The sequence below is a fragment of the Oryza brachyantha genome, chromosome 9 (assembly GCF_000231095.2).
Source record: "Oryza brachyantha chromosome 9, ObraRS2, whole genome shotgun sequence".
Taxonomy (NCBI): domain Eukaryota; kingdom Viridiplantae; phylum Streptophyta; class Magnoliopsida; order Poales; family Poaceae; genus Oryza; species Oryza brachyantha.
The window spans coordinates 11,039,578-11,061,731 of record NC_023171.2 but is presented as its reverse complement, the minus strand read 5'-3'; the positions used below and the strand labels follow the sequence as shown (position 1 = coordinate 11,061,731).

General features: G+C 41.2%; 2 protein-coding genes across 2 annotated transcripts; one reads left to right on the top strand and one right to left on the bottom strand.

The window, feature by feature from the left end:
* Window positions 1–679: 679 nt before the first annotated feature.
* Window positions 680–3,706, top strand: LOC102710814 (serine carboxypeptidase 1-like). The gene is made up of 8 exons (XM_006661259.2): window positions 680–1,025; window positions 1,135–1,242; window positions 1,657–1,931; window positions 2,664–2,909; window positions 2,989–3,095; window positions 3,186–3,272; window positions 3,370–3,475; window positions 3,551–3,706. Exons 1-8 carry the CDS (start codon window positions 680–682, stop codon window positions 3,704–3,706), a joined length of 1,431 nt encoding a protein of 476 aa, XP_006661322.2.
* A 2,493-nt stretch (window positions 3,707–6,199) lies between these two features.
* On the bottom strand, window positions 6,200–11,105 carry LOC102717092 (polyadenylate-binding protein RBP47-like). The gene is made up of 6 exons (XM_006660648.3): window positions 10,588–11,105; window positions 7,651–8,104; window positions 7,153–7,211; window positions 6,938–7,068; window positions 6,741–6,837; window positions 6,200–6,636 (listed from the first exon to the last, which is right to left on the bottom strand). The coding sequence occupies exons 1-6, from the start codon at window positions 10,978–10,980 to the stop codon at window positions 6,469–6,471; spliced, it is 1,302 nt and encodes a 433-aa protein (XP_006660711.2). The 5' UTR covers window positions 10,981–11,105; the 3' UTR covers window positions 6,200–6,468.
* Between the last annotated feature and the right edge of the window lie 11,049 nt (window positions 11,106–22,154).

Below are 22,154 nucleotides of genomic sequence, written 5' to 3'. Positions count from 1 at the left end.
AACATATATATTGATGAATTTAGAAAATCCAGAAAGTCTTATAATATAGAATTGGGGAAGTAAAAAAGGAGACAGAACACCTCCAGCATATGCTTGGATATACATTGTGTGTATGCTTTTAAAAAAATACAAAATATTTTAATAGGACGCTTATATTTTTGGAACATAATTGTGTAAGCAAATATTTTTTTATATTTTTTTAGGGAGCATAGGACTAAAATCCGGAGTGGGTGTAGCTATACCAGAGCATGCCAGATCATAATTTTTTTTTGTTGTATTACACAATTTATTGTCTATTGAAAACTATGGCTAGTCTTGCTTCAAAAAAAAAAACTTGCTTCAAAAACTATGGCTAGTCCTAATTAAGCATGGTACACTCACTATACGCCAATTGGAACCTTTCTGGGTAACTATTTTGGCTAACACAAGGACAAGGCAAGAATATGGAATCGTGAGGTGGGTTGAGCTTGTGTACAAAAAGGAACTGGACAACGTACTGCCGGCGACCTCAGTATTCAAATGAGCATGAATCATTCAAGGTTCCAATGCGGACAGTTTCAGCATATCATCCTTCCACCAACTTTGGTTCTGACCAATATAAGCAATTGAGCGCAACTCTAATCTTCTTCGTACTGGCATCAGCCCAGCAGCTAATCATTTCATCGCTAAAGCCTAAAAGATGAGCAACGCATTACCCGTTTTCCTCATTCTTATCATCTGTGTGGCAGCTTTGCACGCAAATGCATCGTCGGAAGAGGCTAGATTCAGAGAGTTAATGCGATCCCGGAGGAGCAGCAATGGCTACGGCGTGCATGAGCAAGAAGTGTACTCTGTCTCGGACCAGAGCAATCTGAAGGCTGCCGACAAGATCGCGGCGCTTCCCGGCCAGCCGGAGGGCGTCAGCTTCAGCCAGTACGGCGGGTACGTCACCGTCGACGAGAAGAACGGCCGCGCGCTCTTCTACTACTTCGTCGAGGCGACGACTGGCGCGGCGGCGAAGCCACTCCTCCTGTGGCTCAATGGAGGTTAGGCTAATGTCCGTGCATGTGCTTTCTCATGCCGGCACTGTCTGAAACTGTACCGTTGCCACAGCTCGTGGTGCTATCTGAAACTGTACCGATTGATGATGTTCAGGTCCGGGGTGCTCGTCAGTTGGCTATGGAGCAATGATAGAGCTGGGCCCATTCAGGATAAACAGCGATAACAAAACGCTGAGCAGAAATGAGTTCGCGTGGAATAATGGTTAGGCACATCAATAGCAGTATTTTTGTTTGAGTATGCGTTCTCTAAAGCATGTGTATGTGCTGTAAAATTTTGATGGGCTATGGATTATGGATGAAACCGAGTTTATCATAAGAAAACAGTGATACACTACTTAAGGATGAAAAAAATGCTCAAGAATAAATGCTGATGATTTTTTTTTAACAAAGAAATCACACTATTTAGGAGTTTGGAAAGAATGATCATAATAATCCAGTGGACATAATCACTCTAGGATGGGGCAGTTCTTCTCACAAGAATCCATGCATGTAGACAATGTTACAATTTGTGCGCAAAAGAAAAACTGTTGTAAAAATACGATCATGACTAAGTTGCATCCAGCGACAGGTCGGTTTTAAAATTTAATGTAGTTTTCACTTTGCCGAAAATTTTCAGTGGCTAATGTGCTCTTCCTGGAGTCGCCTGCCGGTGTTGGATTTTCCTACTCCAACACATCTTCTGACTACGACAGGAGCGGCGACCAAAGGACAGCCGATGACTCATACATCTTCCTGGTGAATTGGCTTGAGAGATTCCCCGAGTACAAAGGCCGTGCCTTCTACATCTCCGGGGAGAGCTACGCAGGACACTATGCTCCACAGCTTGCTGCGACCATCCTGAGTCACAACATAGACAGCAAGAGAATGATCATAAACCTGCAGGGTGTATTGGTGCGTGAAATTCAGAGGCTGGAGACATTGCATAATCAAAACTGATTTTTCTTTTCTTTTTAATTCTGCATTTTGTCATGGTTTGCACTTAACATGTATTTACTTGTTCAATCTTTTTTACTACTAGCACATTACCCGTACGTTGTAACGGGATTTAATTTTAAAAAATATCATAACATATTATTAACATTATTTTTATATGTGTCATATTTTATGTTACATATTTATTGGCATATGAGTATATTAATCTCACGGTTCTTCTCTTCTCATGATAAGTAGAGTTAGTGGGAATGGGTAATATATAGAATCCACCATTATTTTTTCTTTTGAAAATAGTGTATAGATAAAAAAACAAGAAGTCCACTAGCAATATTTATAGTAGTATGAGCAATTTTACAGTCCTTGGGTAGGTATCAAGAGGTACTAAAATTTCAGTGTAAAATTTTGATACCTTTTGGTACTTAGATACTAGGAGGTACCAAAATTTGCACTAAAATTTTGATACCTCTTGGTACCTACTAAAGGACTGTAAAATTGCTCATAGAAGTATAGATCCTTAAAAAGATACTTAACTTGGTGAACCATATTTTCTAAGGTAAAAACTTGCTCCGTATTACCTTTAGCCTTGGTGAACTATTGTACTTGATGTATGTAGAGGTAAAAAAATTGCTTTAAAATTTTGATATCTCGGTATACTTTTCGAATGATCGTAAAATTTCTTCACTCTTTTAGGTTGGCAACCCTTGCCTTGATGAGTTCAAGAACCTGAAGGGGCAAATTGACTACTTGTGGAGCCATGGGGTGATATCGGACGAGGTACTTGCCAACATTACCAAGAACTGCAAGTTCAGTCCGTCAGACGGTAAACAATGCTCTGATGCTATGAACGCATATGACTCTGGTAACACTGATCCCTACGACATATACGGCCCAGTTTGCATTAACGCACCCGATGGAAAATTCTTCCCCAGCCGCTATGTAAAAGTTAATGAGATAATGCTATTTGCTCCCGTTTTGTGTGCGTGTTTTGAAAAATTTCTGTTTCTGAATTGTGTAGGTGCCAGGGTATGATCCATGCAGCAATTACTACATCCACGCTTACCTCAACGATCCTGTGGCACAGAAGGCTGTCCATGCCAGAACGACAACTTGGTTAGGCTGCAAGTAAGATCTCTGAACCTGGAGCAGAGAGTGCTGTCACTGATGAGCTAACAGTCTACATCCACTTACCATTCTCTCTTTACCTGAGTGCAGAAACTTGCATTGGAAAGATGCACCGGTGTCCATGGTACCAACGCTGAAGTGGTTAATAGAGCACGAACTGCCGGTGTGGCTGTATAGGTAAAGACTGCTTCATGTCCAGATCGAACTGTAACTACTACGCATATATCTGCCAAAGTGTAAGCTTGTGGCAAATACTCGAAATTTTCTTTTTCAGCGGCGACCTCGATTCCGTGTGCCCGCTCACCGCCACGAGGTACTCTGTCAGTGACCTCGGCCTCGCCGTCACCGAACCATGGCGCCCATGGACAGCAAACAGAGAGGTAATAAGACCAAGCACAAATTCAGAAATTGTTCTGTTCAGGCTCAGAAAAAAATTGTCCTTTTTTTTGTGGCAGGTCGGAGGGTATGTTCAGCAATTTGCAGGTGGCCTTGTGTTCATCTCTGTCAGGGGAGCCGGCCATCAGGTTCCTTACTTCCAGCCCGAGAAGGCACTCATCGTCGTCAGCTCCTTCCTGAAAGGAGTGCTCCCGCCCTATGCCAAGGAGCAGTAAATTTCTCGTGTGATGCGTGAGTGCAGAATCCTGTGCGTGGGTGCGTGAGTTTAGATGCTGATTGTTCTCGCCTGGAACCAGTTCTCGGAGCTCTCCTGATGTGCGTGCTGGCCAAAAATTTCATGCAAGTGTGGCTTGATATCGTTGGGAAATCCTCGGACTTTGCCAAAAAAAATTCATGGCCTCCTGCGATTTTCACGGGGGTTTAGAATCCTTGCCGTGTTCCATGCGACGAGTGGTTGTCTATGTTTGCGTCGCGGAAGCGCAGATGAGCCCGGCCGTTTCTACGGCGAATTCTCCTCTAGGACTAGGGCCGACGCGTATAATGTTGTGACAGGCTGCGGCCATCTCAAGCCCACCAACATCACCTCGCTCTGTATCACCTAATTAACCGCTACACGTTCATAGTGTAGGTATTATCTAACCGCTAGTTTCATCCCAAGCCGGTTATCTATTTTCTTTACACCTAGTAATATATATGCGTATTGTAACACACTAACACGTTCGTAGAAAACCAGGGAACAGTGTGAATTTAGATATCATATATTGTTACCACTCGATGTGCAGAGTAACGTAAGTATAATTAGAGTAGATTGATTCAACAAAGCACACACCGAAGCATAGCAAGTAGTCTAGGTTGACGACTCCATCGTCTCCCTTTCCCACGAGTGTGTTCTCCTTGTGTACGACTACTCCTTCCACGAACACGCCAATTAACATTGTAATGCAGCAGTATCTCAAGTAATATCCACAAGTACAAGTGTGGAATGCTCAATGCGAGTTTGTTGGAACTCACGCATGCCTAGGGTTTGGCTCGTGGGGAGAGTTCACAGCTAGGGATTTCACGTGTATGTCAATCCCTCACCCCGTCTCTAGATAGAGTTTCTAACTGGGCCTTTTGTATCCACAAGGAACTATATTGGGTCCCTATATGTATTATCGTTACAACCGGTAATTGTGCGATCTAGTAGGTTCACGCACACCCGGTACAACCTAAAAATACATTTTTGGTCCACATGTCAACAACGGCCCTTAGTAAGGCTTATGGACCCATTAAGTGTATATAAGATCAAATTGACTGAATTTGTAGCGTATGTATAAATCTCTTTGTTACAGGATATCGATTAAGCTCAAGGCAACATGTGTGCTATCCTTTTAATAGCTCAATTATTCTCTAGATCATGTATTAGATTGCTAATATGTAATTGACTCCTCAATCACTTAACATGGTCATACACTTTCATAATCTATTATATTAAGGGATTATAGATATCTCTTCTATTTAGGAGGGAAAGATCTCATCTTGATTATTCACATCTCACTATATATTTCATCACAAACATAAAGATTATTTTTGTAACTACCTACTTACGAGGCATTGTTTGACAATCCTATGTGAACCACTATGCATATTAAGAACAACGACAATCTCAGGTCTAAGGATTATACATCAACACTTGCAGAAACTAATTGATGGCTCATATATAATTTTTGTAGTGTCTCACGGTGTGTCTATCTAATAACATGTTCTCCAACATAAACCCATATTATTGATTTGGTATCCACACATATGCCTAGAGTGAGGAAAACACATATGGAGTGGTTCCTCGTCGGTATTAGGTCTGGTATATCATCACTAGCCGATGCCAAGCGATACCCATCGGTAGCACTGGGTGTTAGGGTTACTGAAAATTTTGGGTCGGGTTTTTCATATTCCGGGTTATCAAAAAAAATTGTGAGGTTATTCGAAAGAAAGAAAAATAATTTGTGAGTAAAGCTTTGATATGTGTACTCTTAGCAATCTAAATGTCAATGCTGGAAAATAAAATTTGGTGAAAAAACCTTAAAATTAACTCCAAGTTTAAGGTTAAAAATTCAAATTTTGGCTTCTAACCATAAGCAGAAATGAAAAGACGGGGTGCCAACCTGAGAGAGCTCTAGTTAACAAGTCCTGCAGAGTGGGATTGAGTTGCTACATGTCGCTTAGTTTTTTCGGAAATAAGATGTTATTTCATGTCATTTGCATGGCAATGGTGGTTTTATATTAACTCGTCTCCGGTCATAATTTATGACATGTAATCTCATCTTTTCGTCTTTGTTTATGCTTATTAGCCAAAATTTGATTTTTTTAACCTTAATTTGAAGTTAATTTTAGGTTTTTTCATCGTAGTTTATTTTTTAGCCCTGGCTTTTAGATTGTATATAAAAATTTTATTTATAAATTATTTTTCATTTGCAAATTTACCGTTTGACTTTTTCCAAAAAAACCAAAAGATTACCCCCATAGTCCATAATATACGTGGATACTGAATGAATGTACTATGATGAAGTCTCATAAAGACAAGCATTGTGGCTTGTGTCTACCGTTCCAGCTTATAAACCAGTAATTCCGGTCAAAGAGGGATTCCAAACCCTGACCCAAACACCACACCGGTTGATCATCGCTGCAAAGCCAACCGGACGGCAAAAGAAAACGACCAGATAACGCACAGGAGGTATTGAATAGCTTATTGTTCTACTTCAATAAGGTGCAGCTCCAGGTCAAAACTTCTTTTCTGGAAGCAGAGTTCAGCAGACCATGGCCAGTCAATAGGGCGGCTTAGTGGCGCTAGCTAGTTCGTGTAGTAATGTACTTTACATAACCAGTGACTGCAATCTAGCTGACCTAGGAAACCGTCTACCTTGTTCTTTTTTCTCTTCTTCTTCTAGCAAGAGCTACTGCTAATGCGTGCGTGCCTAGCTCCAGTTTGAAGTGACTCTCTTCAGCTCACTTGTTGCTGGTTCCCGTAGAACGGGTAGGCGCCGTAAGCAGCAGCAGCATACATGCCCGGATCAGCAGGGAACGGTGCAGGGTAGCCGTACCCACTGTAAAATGGCGAGGCTGCGTAGTACATCCCGTTGTTCCACTGACTGCCATTGTCACTCCTCAACTGTACATGGTCAAGATATGCAGCCTCAGGTTCTTGGTTGTGTTTTAGTGCATAATTTTGCAGAGTTTCTCTGCTGGAAGCATACCAAGGGGGGAAGAAAGTACCTGCTTGTTTGCTGGATTGCGTCCCCACGAAAGACGCACGGTCTGCTTCCCAATGGTGCTTCCATTCAGGCCTTGCAATGCATCTTCTGCATTCTTTCTGGCAGGAGGAAGTTGTTGACGACATTAATCGAATTGTCACTGGAATAGGAACAGTGGAAATTTACCCTGATGAAAACATATGTGGGCTGAAAATATACCTCTGAATAAACTGCACAAAGCCGCACTGTTTCCCAACTGGAATCTTTACTGAGGAAATTTCTCCGTATTGGGAGAAAGTTTGCCTAAGGTCATCTTCACTAACATTTGGATCAAGCCCACCGACAAATACCTACAAAAAAAATTACTGGACGGTTATAAAACAGGAAATTTCATAGATACATAAGAGTTTATGGGTGAATACATCTGTACTCACAGTTGTGTTTGTCAAATCTCCATCTGATCGAGCAGAGGAACCGGTAGGTCCAGAAGTACCTATACCAAGAAAAGTAATTAGGAAATAAGAATGAAGTATCACCATAATCAGAATAACTGTATAAGATTATCAAAGCAAGTTCGATCCCATGCAGTATATAATTAAATATGGATAAGGCAATAATCCACTATAATTCTCAGAATCTCACGTTTGGTATATAAAATTATCTAAGATTTTCAAAAGCAATCCATGTATTCTAAAAGAATAATTATAGAGTGAATAGTAACAGAAAACCCTACCCCGTTACAGCAAATTTATAGAGCCCATGATAACTTGTTGAAGATTACGTTAACAAAGAAGCAGTAGCCAAATGATAAATAAACTTAGGGGTACTGGTGTTGAACTTACGGTCCTAATACAGTACAGAAAAAAAAATGCTTGGTACAAATGTACTAGTGCTGACAAAAAAAAAACTGAATTAAATACTTGTGATTGAACCTGAGGTTTTTCTGGGAGTTGCAGGGCCAATTCTCATTGGCCTGGTAGAGCAATACAAACCATTCATCTCAGTCATGGCATGTGTCTTCTCGTTATCATCTCCAAATCTCACAAAACCATAGCCCTTTGATCTACCAGTATTAGCATCAATAACAACTTTTGCACCTTTGACAGAGGAGTACCTTTTGGAGAAAGTCTCCAGTAATGTGGTATCATTGACATCAGAAGCAAGATCTCCTACAAATATGGAATGATCTGAAGCAATATCTGAACGCCTGTCCCCCATGCTAAATGATGCCCAGTTTATCCTAAAAGGTTGGTCAGTGTTTGGCATTATATGACCAGCAAAACCTTCAAGCACTTTCTCAGCAGCAGCATGACTATAAAACTCTACAAATCCATATCCCTCCGATTGTCCAGTTTGTTTATTGCGAATAACCTTTATCGCCACAACCTGAAACATATTCAAACTTATGAGCTTGAACTTGTGATGTCAAAATAAGAAAAAAGAATGTCGAATGAATCAGATGACACATTCCAGTTAATTAGGCACCCAAATATACATAACCATCAGACTGATTGAATGTTCAAATGGTAAAGAAAAAAAAAGAAGCAGAAGACTTAATTTATTAAGAAAATCTAAAAAATGCCATTGACAAGCGTCTAAGTCTAAGAAATGCCATCGTACAAACGACTTTGTCTGAGAAATATCATCGCCGTTAGGGTTTCGTCCATTTTTGCCGTTAAATATATTGTTCATACTATAGCATTTGACAGAGAAATACTAACGGAACCCTAACGGCAATGGAATTTCTTAGACAAATTCGTTTGTACGATAACATTTTGTAGAACTTGAACTCGTCGATGTCATTTCTTAGAATTAAGTATTTATCAATGGCATTTGTTAGATTTTCTCTAATTTATTCAATACACTAGAGGGGCATGATGTTATGTATTGTCATTAAATACAATAAAAATACAGAAAATGACATGAAACCACAACTTATGAAAGAACATTTTGTATTCTAGCCTGTTAAGGGCATATTTGTTTTGGAGGAAAAATAAAGGGTTGGATTTCTAAGGATTAGATTCCTATGAAAGACATTTGATTGGAGGAATAAAGTACATGAAAAATAAAGGAAAATTCCATTTCCTACATCTTATAGAGAGAAAACATACGAAAATTCTTATCCACTCAAACCTCTTGAAAAAAATCCTATGGATTGATGTGGGCATATATTACTATTCCTGCACGTTTCCTACTTCAATGGGTTAAAATTCCTCTAAACCAAATAGGCCCTAAAAAATGGATTTCTATTTCACATTTGACAAAAAACACACCCAAAAATCATGCAAATTCTAGACCATTAGATCTGCTTTGATATTTATGCAGGGCCAAACCTTATCCTTTCATCTCCTTCTCCTCACTCAGCCCATGAATCAGCTCGAGCCCACATGCCACAGTCATCCCTGCTCCCTAGCCTCGTTGGCTCTGGATAGCTTCCTCCCCCTCATAGAGGCGGCAAGTGCCCTACCCTATCGTCTTCCTTGCCTCCGGTGGCTTCCTCCCCCCACCCCCAAACCCCTATCTCCTAGTTGGTTGGAATCCCAACATCCCTATTGTCAATATTGGCCCACCACCAGCTCTCGACCCCACAGCTTCAACAGTGGTACCACTAGCTCACCGTCCACCACCGCCTTATCACAACCATCCGTCTAAGCTCAAGGAACTCCCCCACTCCTCCTAACCCTAAAACCTAAACCCTAAATCCACTGCACTTCGCCAGGGTTGCCGGAGCTAGAGGAGGAGCTAGGGTTGTCGGAAATCATGGAGCAGATCATGAAATCAGAAATCTGTGATGGAATGTGATTTACGGAACACCCCCCCCCCCCCCCCCCCCCCAAACCACCACTACACACACAAAAAACACATAGAACAGGAAAAGTTAGTGATCCCTCTACAAACTGAAAATTAATTTTAATCAAAACAACAAAAGGAGAATTCACATCTATAGGCTACAGTGTAAAGTCCTAATTAGTGTCATTCTGGTGCTTGCGAACATCATTTGTCACCATTATTTTCTCGTTACGTTTTGTTTACTTTCTTAGATAACGAAAAAGGGTAAAACACCTCGTATAAACATCAGTTCATGAAAAGTTGTGGAACTATTTGTGTGGCCATCAGCTCTTTAGTATCTCCACATAAAGAAAACATTTCCAAAAACATTAAAAAAAACACATTCCAATCACTGAAAGGTCTACTAACCAACAAGAAACCCTCAAACCGTCCATCTGCTAAATACATCATAAGCCTAAAATTAGTCGACCAATAAGAGACGCAACAGATGGACGGCAATGGTACATCAAAGGATGCTGGCCGTTACGTGGTAGGCTAATAAAACGCTACCCACCAACCTGGCACATCAAGCCGCACGAACGAACATCTCCCATCGCCAGTACAGGACGGCATATCCGCGCAGCCAAACTGATGAAACGAGGCCACTGCAACTGCAAGTTCCAGTATCAGCTCGCAGATCCATGCCTTCCGTTTGCCCAGTGGCTTGCTACTCCTGCTATGCCATTGCCCTTTTTCAGCACAGTGACCCAATCATTTGTACCCATCTCTGCTGCTCTCACTGCACTGCACCTACCTTGTTTTAAGATCCCTCTCTCTCCTACCTCGCGCAACCCAAGAAATGGATCACATTTTGGAAACTTAGCAGCGTATCAAAATGACATTTTTAGTTAATGCAGACATGGATAAACACGTACACATTCGTTCGACTGGCTTGTCACATCAAGCCGAGGAAGGAAAGAAGAGTCATGGGCAGGTGAAGAAAAGAAACGATTTTTTTCGTAGGTTTGGCTCGGACGGGGAGGAAAAGCGGTGGGCCGTGTGGCAAGATCTGGACTTTAGGGAAGCGCGCGCGTGCTCACCTCGCCGGTGTAGCCGAAGCAGCTGTGGAGGTAGTTCTCGTCCATCCAGTAGTGGAGGTCCCCGACCCAGATGGTCTTGTTCTCCTCCTGCCCGCCTCCCTGCGCGTGCGGCGCCGGGGAGCCCATCGCCACGGCCACGGGCGGCGCCGCCGCCGCCCGCGGCTGCGGCGGCGGCGGGCCGACCGCGTGGAACGGCACGAAGTGCGGCGCGAACTGGGGCGGCGGCGGCGCCATCTGGTGCTGCATCACCATGGCCGCCGCCCCGGGGGGCGCGAACGGCATGGCCACCCAATGAGGCGGCGGCGGCGGCGCCGCCACTGCCGCCACCGGCCCCGGAGGCGGCACCTGCTGCGGCTTCTGCACGTCGCCCCCGCCGTTCGCCGCCGCCTGCATGGTCACTCACCTGACCTCGGCCTCCTGGCGCGCGCTCGCCTGCACACAGCTGCCTGCGCCTGTACCGCCTCTGCGAGGAGAGGGAGAGGGAGAGGAGGAGGATTTGGAGGCGAGAGGAGGGAAGAAGCAGCTCGCGGGAGGAGAGAGGGGGGGAGGGGAGATGAGGCTAAATAAAGCAGGCGGCGGCGGAGGATATGGAGGCGCGAGAGCCGTCCGATGGCGTGCGTGGATGGCTTCGCGACCGTCGCTTGGGGATTTTGACCGGATCCACGTCGATGTCGGCCTTGCCCCTGCGGGTTACACGTAGAGTCGTTTCTGACTTTCGATTAGGGTGAGAACCCTGAGCCGGTGTGGATGCAGCGCTCCCAGCTGATAATGATAAAATATAAGTTAGTACTGTAATAAATAGAATGCAGAATATATATATATATATATATATATATATATATATATATATATATATGAGCTCAAATGAGAGCTCTTGAAAATATGAGCATGTAAAAGTTCTAAAGAATGGTATGTGTTAGGATGGGAAAAAATATTTTCAGTTATATATTTGCCAATGCAACATATTTTCCTTCATTTCAAAATATAAGTATTTGTATGCTTCTAATCTTGTTTTAGAATAAAAATATTTCTATCTATATTTATAGTGCTATTTTGCACTGTCAATCAATTGTCATTCAATTATTTTCCTATATTAAATTAAACCCTCGCCTTTCTCTGTCTGCCAATCTAAAAATGTTTATATTCTGAAATAGAGATAAAGTAATTAATTAGGGATTTTTTGCAAAGTGTTGATGGTAGTAGTACCTTGTGAAGATGTTTGAACTAACCAAGCCAACTGCTTGAGCTTGAAAACATAATTTTGTAGGAGCTGGGCTCAAACGGAGTTGTCGTACACTAAGAGGTCTAGACACAGAGACGAATTGAAAACCAAATCATCGTACACTAAGGCCGTGTTCTTTGTTTGGCTTAGGAACCGCATGGAAAATATACCGATGATAAGATTATTTAAAACAACTTTTCTATACAAAAATTTTTATAAAAATAGAGTGGGTGATTGTCAAACAACATAGTTTTAAATAAAAAATAATTTATAAATAAAACGTTTATGTACGTATTTATAGTGGTCTAAAAGCCAAGGCTAGAAAATAAAATATGAACTACAAAATTATCTACAAATTTAAGATTAAAAATTTAACCGTTGGTTCATAATTATAAGTAGAAAGGAAAAGATAAGATGATAATGTTTAGCAATTTAGAAAATGTGCATGTGAAAAACAAGAGAAACTGCTTATTAACTTGAACGAACAAATGTGCCCTAAGGGGTTAAAGATAGAGATAAAAAAAGATCTTCTAACGTACTATTATCTGTGGGTGACTGATATACGGGCCTTCATAACTACGTGGCTCATACATAAATGAGCCATGATAGAGCCAGGGGCTTTATCCATAGGGAAGGACGATTCTAGTGGTTCCAAATGAATTAAGAAAATAATTCTCCGATATCACCGTTAGAAGGTGGAGGAAATTTGAGGGGAGGTGAAAATAGCTTGCTATATTTAGGAGGGCCTAAAGCACCATATTCATGGACTCAATGCAGCTTATGTAGAATCCAATTAATCGGTCAAATAGGAGCTTAGCTCAGCGAAAGAAGACATATATAGTTAACCAGATCTACAGGTCATCTTTTGACTTTTTTTAAACAAAAATTATATACGTGTTGGTAACTATATGGAAGAAAAACTGAAAAACAATCTACGGTTATAAAGACCTAAATCAACTAAAGACCTAAATCAACTCTAAATTAAAGATTAAAATTTTAAATTTTAACTGGTAGGTCGAAGCAGTAGAGAAATGAAGAGAGTCTGGACTTGTCAACTTGCACTGAAAGATAGTTACCGGGTTTGTCGATTCTTGTTCATGACATGTACTTTAGCCATAATTAATTTCTTCAGACGAAGTCAACTAGCAAATGATGTGAGACTCTCCTTAAATGTGGGTAATAAAGTGAGCTCAGTTCCATCATTAAAATAATCCTTTAATAAAACCAAATGTTACCTCACAAATTGTTCACTGATAGCTAACCAAGATTAGGACAAATTTAACTACTTCATCTTCGTATATGTATATGTATCAGGGACATTTTCCTGCCCAGACCATTCGACTGTGCTAGAGTAATTAAGGTTCGGTCATTAAACTTAAGAGTCCCCGTTTAATTTATAGAAACAACACAAAAAAAAATCCAGAGGATTCTAATCCTCCCGAACCCAATCTTCGGAGTTGTTTATGCATTTATGATTATCTATGTTTGTGATGTTATTTTGAGAAAAAGAAAAAGTTTATGAAAGACTTTGAAACAAATGAATGAATCATATCTACTCTCCTTTCCTTTGAAATTTTGAAATTGCTATGGACTAGCTAGATAATTTTATGGAGGAAAATAAAAACGACGCTGTAGGTGTAGCTCATGTTTCCCTATTTCTGAAAAAAAGATGGGAGTAACTCCTTTCTAAAACTTTAAATTTTTGTGTGCTAACTACGTATTCCTAACAATTTTATAATTTTTCTTCATGTTTTCAATCCTTATAGGAATTCTATGTTTTTTGGCAGCGTTTCACATGGATGATCGTAAAATGATGTATTTATAGATAAAAAGTATTTTATAAATAAAATTTTCATATACGTATTCTTATGGATAAAAAATCAAGATTAAAAAATATTTTATGATAAAAAACTTGAAAATGTATTTTAAATTTAAAGTTAAAAATTAAAATTTTGGTTTGTACACATGAGCCCGAAAAAGAGATAGGGCTAAGGATATATACGCATCAGCGGCACGGCCTAGCTAGGCAGACGCAGAAACCATAGAAAACAACCGGCAAAGTGCAAGTTGCACCCACAGATTCAGACTCTAGCACTTGTCCACTCTCCCCCACACCCATCGCCACAGACAAAACGCCATCACTCGCATAAAGAAATGGAAAATGGCGCCGCAGGCAGCCAGGGCAGAGGCAAGGATGAAAACACATGCCAGGCCGTTCGACGCGAACCCCTGCAATCTGGGTAGATAGGTGAACGAACAGACCCAGCAATGCATATGGCTGGCTGGCTGGCTCTCATCATCTAGCTCTAGCTAGCTGTGGTGTGTGTTCACCTGCAGACTCTCATGCTGTCATGCAGATGCAGCCCCAAGAGCTTGAGCTGGCCATGCCCATGGAATGGGGCCCCTGGATCTGCATGCCGTTTTGCAATGTAGAATCTGGCAAAAGTTTGTGTGTCTGTCTGTGTGGATGATTCATTTGCTGCCCTACAAACAAACAAACAAGGAGGGCACCATGTGGTTGCAAGCAGGGATTGCTGCAAGTTGGGGGTGTGGTCTGTCACCTCACTTTCAGCTCCAAATGATTTAAGAGTGTGTGTCTGCATTGGGCAGTGACAAGGGAGGGTGTGGGGGAGGGAGGTGGTGAATCTCAGAAAGTTGAGCTAGCCTGAACTTTGGTGAAAGATAAGAATGGTAAAATGCAAATGCAGATGGGATGGGAACTGCTACTGTTGTTTGTTAGCTGCCATGCTATGATGTTGTCTGATGTTTCCATCAATCAGAAAAAAAGGGAAAACAGTGCACGGGTAGTTTTTTCTTTCCATTTTTTGGGGGTGGGGTGATAGGGTGTCTTCCCTTTTGACTTCATCCATAGAATCTACGGGTGACCACCACAGATCAGGAATGGCACTGCCCCTCATCAGTTCAGTTCAGTTCAGCAAAACCGTTAGCATGTCCCAGAACTAAATCTGACAGCGGCATGCTTCAGTCAGACAACTATAGCCGCTATAAGATGACCTCAATCCGCTATGCCCTATGCTAATCCGGTGGCGTGTCACGAAGAACTCAACGCAACAATTGCATTGCTTCTGTAAATGGCATTTTCTTGACTAGATTTATAATAGAAAAGAGCGCTTTTCTTTCTCTCCGTGTAAACCTTATGGGCCGATTCATGGAATCAGAAACCTACCTAGAGATTATGGGCCAAAATGCAGAAGCCCAAGAATTTTCTTTCGCGATTCTTGTGGCTTCCGTTATTTTTCTTGTCTAAATCAGTTGCTCCAAACTGAATATCTGTCAGGCCAAATCGCGCCTTCTGAAATCCACACGAGCAAAACGCCTCCGAAATCCACACGAGAAAAATACCTGCAGGCTTCTCTGCGCCAATGCTTTCCCAACGGCAAGATTGCCAGGATATCTCTCTCAGAGAGAGGACCAAGAAACCAGTGGGACTAGGAAGGAAGCTCTTCACTTCCTTTTGGTACGGATTCAGAGTAACGACGGATTTAGTATGGAGACGACGGGGTCAGTCATTAGAGCTATCGTGAAAACCTCTTTAAAATTTTATGGCAAACAGCAATGAAAGAGAGACTAAAACTTTATCTAATTTATTCAGACTGCCTAACCTTTTTAGCTAGATCAGCCGTAGATTTAGAGTCCATGGATGCATTCACGCCGGGAATACTGATCGATCAACAGATCTCATGGCCCGTGATGGCAGCCTAGCTCGACGGCAGCAGGACAGAGGGGAATATACTCCCACGATGGCTGAGACCAGTGTCGATCCAGTCAAATGTGGTTCAGAATCTTGGCCATAACATATTACCTGGGGGGCAAAAAGGGGTGCCTCCTAGATCTCTAGTTGGGAGAGGATCTCATGCATGCATATTGTGTCCTTTTCAATTCGATCTGCTTTGCTACTAATAACTAGAGAAGCTGCCATGAGATTCTTCTAATAAAGAGGGCTTGATAGTTAGCTTGAGTAATCAGGAAGATTATCTTAATTAATTGGATGCATGCATGTACTGTACAACTGTGAGGGAATAATAATCAGGGTTCCCTTTGGTTGACAGCCATGTACGAGCAATATACTATAGATTTCAGCCATGCAGCATTAGCTTGATGAATGCTTATCTAGATTGTTCAGCCTTAATTGCTAGAAACCATTTTTTGGATAAATTTAAGTTGAGCTGTTAATAACCCAGCGTTGGCCTGTTTCATGGGTTGAGAAATCCGAATTTAATGTCAGAAAAAGTTAAAACAACACTTTCAAAGAAGGGGTGGAGCCAGAAAAACACATACCTAGGACTGGTCTAATAGGACCTTAACAAATTTCTGAAAAAAAAAGTCAGAAATTATGTGGTAGTTTTATGCTCGGTTCTTAAACAAAGAACATTTATATATTTTATATGAGTTTTACTCCTATCCTTTCTTTTGTATCTTGAGGTACCGGTACCTCGAGATATCAAATCATTTCTCACCATTGGATCTAGTTAAGTAAGATGTGCACTGTTGAATCCAACGATCATAAACAATTTGGTACCGCGAGGTACCGGTATCTCGAGATATAAAAGGAAGGATGAGAGTAAAACTTTTTATATAGTTTTTGGAGGGATTAAGGAATAGAGTAAAATTAATTTAGAGTGATTGTAATTGATTAAGATTCACTATATTTTAGGATGGAAATAGTATAATTTAAACAAAATTGTAAAGCTAAGTCTAGGGTACACACCCTAACTAACTTAGGCCTAGCTCCGCTCTTGATTCTGACCGTGTTCTTTTCACAGGTTAACTAAACCAAATTCTCTTATTTTCCAAGCAAATACTCTTCAAACTGCTAAACAATGTATTGTAAAAGTTTTTTTATATAAAGTTTCTTTAAAAATTATTTTAATTCAATTTTTAAGTTTTTATAACTAATAATTAATTAATCATATACAATATTTGTTGGCCCAAAACCGGGGAGACGCCGGCCCAACCGGAAGAAAGCCTTTCTACACTAAAAAAGCTAGCCCATGAGATGAGAAACCCCTCCCCTTTTAAGTTCATACCGCTCCTTCTAAACTTACAATGTGGAACTATTCCTAACAATATTTTTGCGCAGTTTACTAAACCCACTAGAGAACGGGCCTAGAAGCCTAGAGCCCTACATGAGGCCTAGACTTGTTCCAGAGTTGGGGTATCTCCAGTAGACTACTAATAATATTCTCCCTATAAGTGGTTTTAGGGATAGTCCAAAAACATATTTGGCTTATAGGGGGTTATTGCTTTAATGGAATACCAATAACGTCTCCTCCTATATTACAAATTTCTTTATTTCTCTTTCATAAACACCAAGATGAAAAGATCCTAAGTAAGATAAGATAGTGCGGAGGAAACAAAGTGATTTTGCTGGTTAATAGTCATGACGATGGTGGCAGCGGATGTCACACATATAGTCATAATGGGATGAGCTAGAATGGAGTGGGCTGTGTCGAGTAGACAAGCGTGGACCCTACAAGAGAAAAATTTATTGATTGGAGGAGGGGAGTTCACCCTTTATTTAAGGGGGCTTTGCGTGTCCAAAGAAAAAATATTAATAGGGTTTTGGCAATTTATTGGAGCATCCAAATATCTAAAATGACAACTTTGGGGGTACTAGGATTGATGTGACTGCAGAATGCTGAAGATGCTCTTATAACTGAGAAAGAACTGATTGCAACTTGCAAGGATATATTGAAGAGTTCGTACTTCATCATCAGTTGATCGGTTCTATAATTGCAAAGGAACGAAAGAAGATGTTGCCTTGGTGGCTTTGTTAGATTTGCAGTTCTTGGCTCTCAACAAATCAAGATTCGGTTCCTCTGGTTGGTTGGCTCCTAGGGTGTGGAGGAACTTTCTCAGTCGATGGCTCTCCTTTTGCTTCAGTTCCTTTCCCTTTTTCATTGCCCGGCAACAGTTTTCAAAATGGGCCTTTCTCTTTGGAGTTTTTGGGCTAAACCAGGAGGATTTGGAAACTAAACTGTCCAAACACCACCTCAACAGCTGAAAGATATGATTAAAACACACACACACTGCTTCAGTAGCATGATTGTAAACCAGTACTAGTAGTGCGTTGTACAGACGTTACTGCTCATCCTTATACTGTTTGTTTCCGGCAGAACCTATGGGCGAAATGCGAACGTAGTCTTTTTTTTATAGACAAATTATGTAAACTAAAGATGCACACAATTAACCACTATCAATTTATATATAAATTGTGAAAGGATATATATAGACTGGTGGTTACAGTGATTTAAGTAGCACTCAAAATACTAGGGAATTTCAGATTGGGTATCTGAGTGGCTAAGTTCCTGAAATAAAAAAATTACTGCATATATTCGAGTGGGGATAGAGGCCAGATAAACAAGACTACATAAAAAAAAAGCATGAATGTTAGGTAAACTCAAACATGAAGAAAAACAAACGATCAAAATTCATTTCTTCCATTAGAAAACCTGCCCCTAGGCTCTCTGTGGACCGTAGCTTTTCCAGCCCCAGAAATCTCTTCCTGCATGCACATTGCTTAGACTCTGCTATATACAATGGCTGGCTGCCTCCAGTCGTGTTAATATTATACACACAAAGTTTGCCACAGTGGACGATATCAACGGCTCAGAGAGCATTAGCAACCAAGTTGGTTTCATTTAACATCTTGTACGGTTTGACCCGGCGGATGGAGCGAACAAACCGTAGCCAGTGAAGGTTGCGACGGCACGCAGAAAAGAGAACGCTCGAGATCCTATATTATGCTGCTGGTTCGTACTTCGTACCTACATATTGGCTGCATAATGCGGTTAACTAACTGTTGATGGATCTTCGTGACGGTACATGCCGGGATCTCGTGCGTGCATGCGTGTGTCGTTTTCAAGCTACTGTAGCCAGGATATTTCATAGATTTGTTCATACTATAGCAGCATGCCAGTAAAGCACACAGCTTACAACATCTAAGGGATTTCCCGCACAGTTTTGTGTGGGGTTAGATAAAAAATGAAATTGGATTTAATATACAACGTTTATATATTTTTTATTTCTATAAACATAATTATAATTTTGTACGAAAGTGAAAATATAATTGAATATCATATACACAACTCTTAAAACATAAAATAGAATTGGATTTTATAGGTAAATATTAGTCTCTCCATTCCAAAATATAAGCATTTCTACGATTTAATTTTAAACTATAATATAAGTATTTCTGTATTGATTCACATGATTTTAATCATTTTAATAATTTCAGAGCCAATAAGATGCTTAGAAAGGAGTCTAATCAATTTAAAATTTAAAACTTAACCACAAAAGTGACTAAATGGAATCATTTGATATCTTATTAGTCTATGCTAATTAAACTATAAATGCTTATATTTTAGAACAAAGGTATGCTTTTTATTATGTTTTCATGCATATAGTTTATAATTAATTTTGCATATAATTTATTTTAGAGGTAAAACTAGATTCAATATACAACTCTTAAGTTCTATTTTTATATATACTGTTACATTATATTTTGATATGGAAGAGTAGAGCATTGTTAATACATGTGCCAAGTCTTAAAAATAGTGCAATTTGCACGCCGTCTCTATTTTGCTTTAGTAAAAGCAGAGCGATAAATCAACGACAAGGAGACGAACAACGTGATCATAAAAGGTGGCAAACATTGTCAACACGACAACTTGCCAGAGGCATATCCCAATAGAGTCACTCGAGCCCTCCCGTAGGGCATGTACGCCTGCTCAGGGTGACAGACAGCGGCGGAACCAGGCCTAGGGCAATTAGGGCTTGAGCCCTAAGCCTAGGTCCAAAACATCATTAGATGTTTTGGCTTCCATCCCTAGTGACACTCCATAAGGGCAAGGGCATGGCTCATCAGGGAAGCCGTGTTTTGGGCGACCCTTCTCCATTAGTTTGAATTTTTGGGCGAGCAATCAAACAATCCAATACAATAAGACAGTAATGCCTCAAGTTTGCATGGCTGCAACAGCAAAATAATCTGAGCATCTAGGTAGAACAGTACACAGTCACCGCAGAATATGATGCCAATACGTATATATAAATGTATGCAATGATAGCAACTTTGTTATTTGAGATAAAGTAAAATATCACAACAAGCATTGACCAATGTACATCACATAACGTACAGAGAAAAAACAAATTACAGTGTGCATGCACGCAGCAGCACGAACAAACCGACAGTGACAGACGCCTATATGTGCATTGCCAATTGCCAAGCAAAACCAGCCAAGAATAAACTGTACTCTGATGTAGCCGACGACGGCCGCCGTCGTCCATCTCAACGGACGTTCCCGTTGGCCTTGTTGCCGATCCCCGGGCTGTGGCCCGGGGAGGTCGGCCGGCCGTCGGTGCTCGCCATCTTCGACGCCGCCGTCACGCCGGCTGCCGCCGGCGGGCTTTGCGCTGACGCATGCTCCACCGCCTCCTTGCTCGCCGGCGTCGCCGCCACCTCGGTGATCAGCCGCCTCGCCTCGCCGGGGCACGCGACGTAGCTCGACACGATTAGCAAGACGACCAGAATACATGTAAACGAGGAGACCTTGAGACCTGCCATAAACTAGGTAAATAGGAAAATATGAAGCACTGGTGCTGTTTCAGGTGGCTCCTACTGTCTTGCTAGGTTGTCACTGCCACTGCTCTTTCTCTGGGTTTCTGGGTTTAGATTCTTCACTCAGATTCGATTTGAATGCATGCCATGGCCACTCTGACGACAATTTATAGGTAGAGAAAGTGCACTGTGCAAGTGCAATGCTTGTGGTGCCAAAGCACAGAGAGCTATCAGTACGAGGAACAGGGGGGCAAAAACGGGTCAAAATACAGATGCATCAAACAGCCATTGAGACCATCATGGAATCTGGAACCATAGATGTCATTTTCACCAAATTAAATCAAAACATTTCACATGCCAGTGCTGCAGTCAGAAACTATATGTTCATTTGCACGTGTGGTATATTCTTAAAAAGGCTGAATATTATCTTCGCCAAATTCAACCCACAAAGTTATCTGTGATAAAGTTTTACAGAGATGCAGTGCATGTCAACTCATGTAACTTACGTCCATGGAATACCAGAAGCCCAGAAAAAACATGTTGCATAGATATTCAGACGAGGTCAGCAGCATTTGCATGGCACAATCTGGGAATCTTCTTTGCTTGGACCATGGCACCATGCATAGGAGGCGCTCGTTGCATTGGTGTCTAACTTGCATTCTGCTCCGTCGATCGAATAGCCCTCTTTATACTTTTGACCGGCCAAGCACATTCGCCGGCTCCCAGGACCTAGGAAATCACCTTTTAATTATTAACTGCACGGCCTATGGAGTTGCTCTTGATCAACGGTTTAGGAGACACAACAGGTGCAGGCCACTAACATGCACAATAAAGTTCGGGGTTTTGGCATACTACAAATACTTGTCAAATCTGTTTCTTTTTTCCAAAACTTAGTCGATCAAATGCAGCATTAGTGCACTAACAATGACCCCCATGTCTGGCTATCTGAAGTCTAAGCATTCTACTTAATTGCAACAAATTTGGCTACCATCCAGCTAAAGGGAAGCACTAGGATTCCAAAATGCCAATTGTCTCAGCTTTATTAGCTACATATATATTTATATTTATGTTTTCATGGCCAAATTGCATTCCTTACCCCGCAGTCGTGAGATCGATCACTGGTCAGATCTTTCGGTGCTCCAGATTTGATTGTTTTGGGTAGCACATGGTTAGGCTAGATCAGTTGTAGAATGCCTACGCCACTGTTATATCCATTTCAAAATAGTAGCTTCCAGCCCTCCCCCCCCCCCCCCCCCCCCTCCTTGAACCTGGGTTGTGCTACCGGTTTGCTGCTAAGTTAAATAAATACAACTTGGCATATAGTTAATACCATGATCACAGCACTTTGTCCACCTCAGTTTTAAGCAATTATTTTTTACCAGCAAGTTACTAAGTTAGCAACTAGGGAATGAGCTGGAACATCAAGTGCAAGATACAAGCTAAAAAGTACTCACATATGAACTTCTTGGGCAGCCCATTCATAAAGTTGTCATTAAATATGGACAACTTTGAGTTAGAGAAGACCCTTGCATACATTTGTCTAGTCTTTACACGCTCCAAATCCACTGGAAAATGGCCGTCTTTCCACCCATGGCCAACGGAAGTACCTAAGGGGCAAAACAATTACTCTGAAAAGGCAGCTCCTCTTGTTAGTCAAAGCAGAGATAGGTTTATCTATGTCCATGTACAAAGTATAGCAATATCGTACCTGGTACTAATTCCATGCAGCAGTGTGCGACGTCTTTATTCCAAATGTCTTACTGAATG

Excerpts from the sequence above, each read along its gene's own strand:
- LOC102710814 (XM_006661259.2), top strand. The coding sequence starts at position 680 with ATGAGCAACGCATTACCCGTTTTCCTCATTCTTATCATCTGTGTGGCA. Across the intron at positions 1,243-1,656 it reads TGAGTTCGCGTGGAATAATG|TGGCTAATGTGCTCTTCCTG; the intron begins GTTAGGCACATC and ends GAAAATTTTCAG. Across the intron at positions 3,476-3,550 it reads CATGGACAGCAAACAGAGAG|GTCGGAGGGTATGTTCAGCA; the intron begins GTAATAAGACCA and ends TTTTTGTGGCAG.
- LOC102717092 (XM_006660648.3), bottom strand. The coding sequence starts at position 10,980 with ATGCAGGCGGCGGCGAACGGCGGGGGCGACGTGCAGAAGCCGCAGCAG. Across the intron at positions 8,105-10,587 it reads GCTTCGGCTACACCGGCGAG|GTTGTGGCGATAAAGGTTAT; the intron begins GTGAGCACGCGC and ends AATATGTTTCAG. Across the intron at positions 7,069-7,152 it reads GAGATTTGACAAACACAACT|GTATTTGTCGGTGGGCTTGA; the intron begins GTGAGTACAGAT and ends TTTTTTTTGTAG.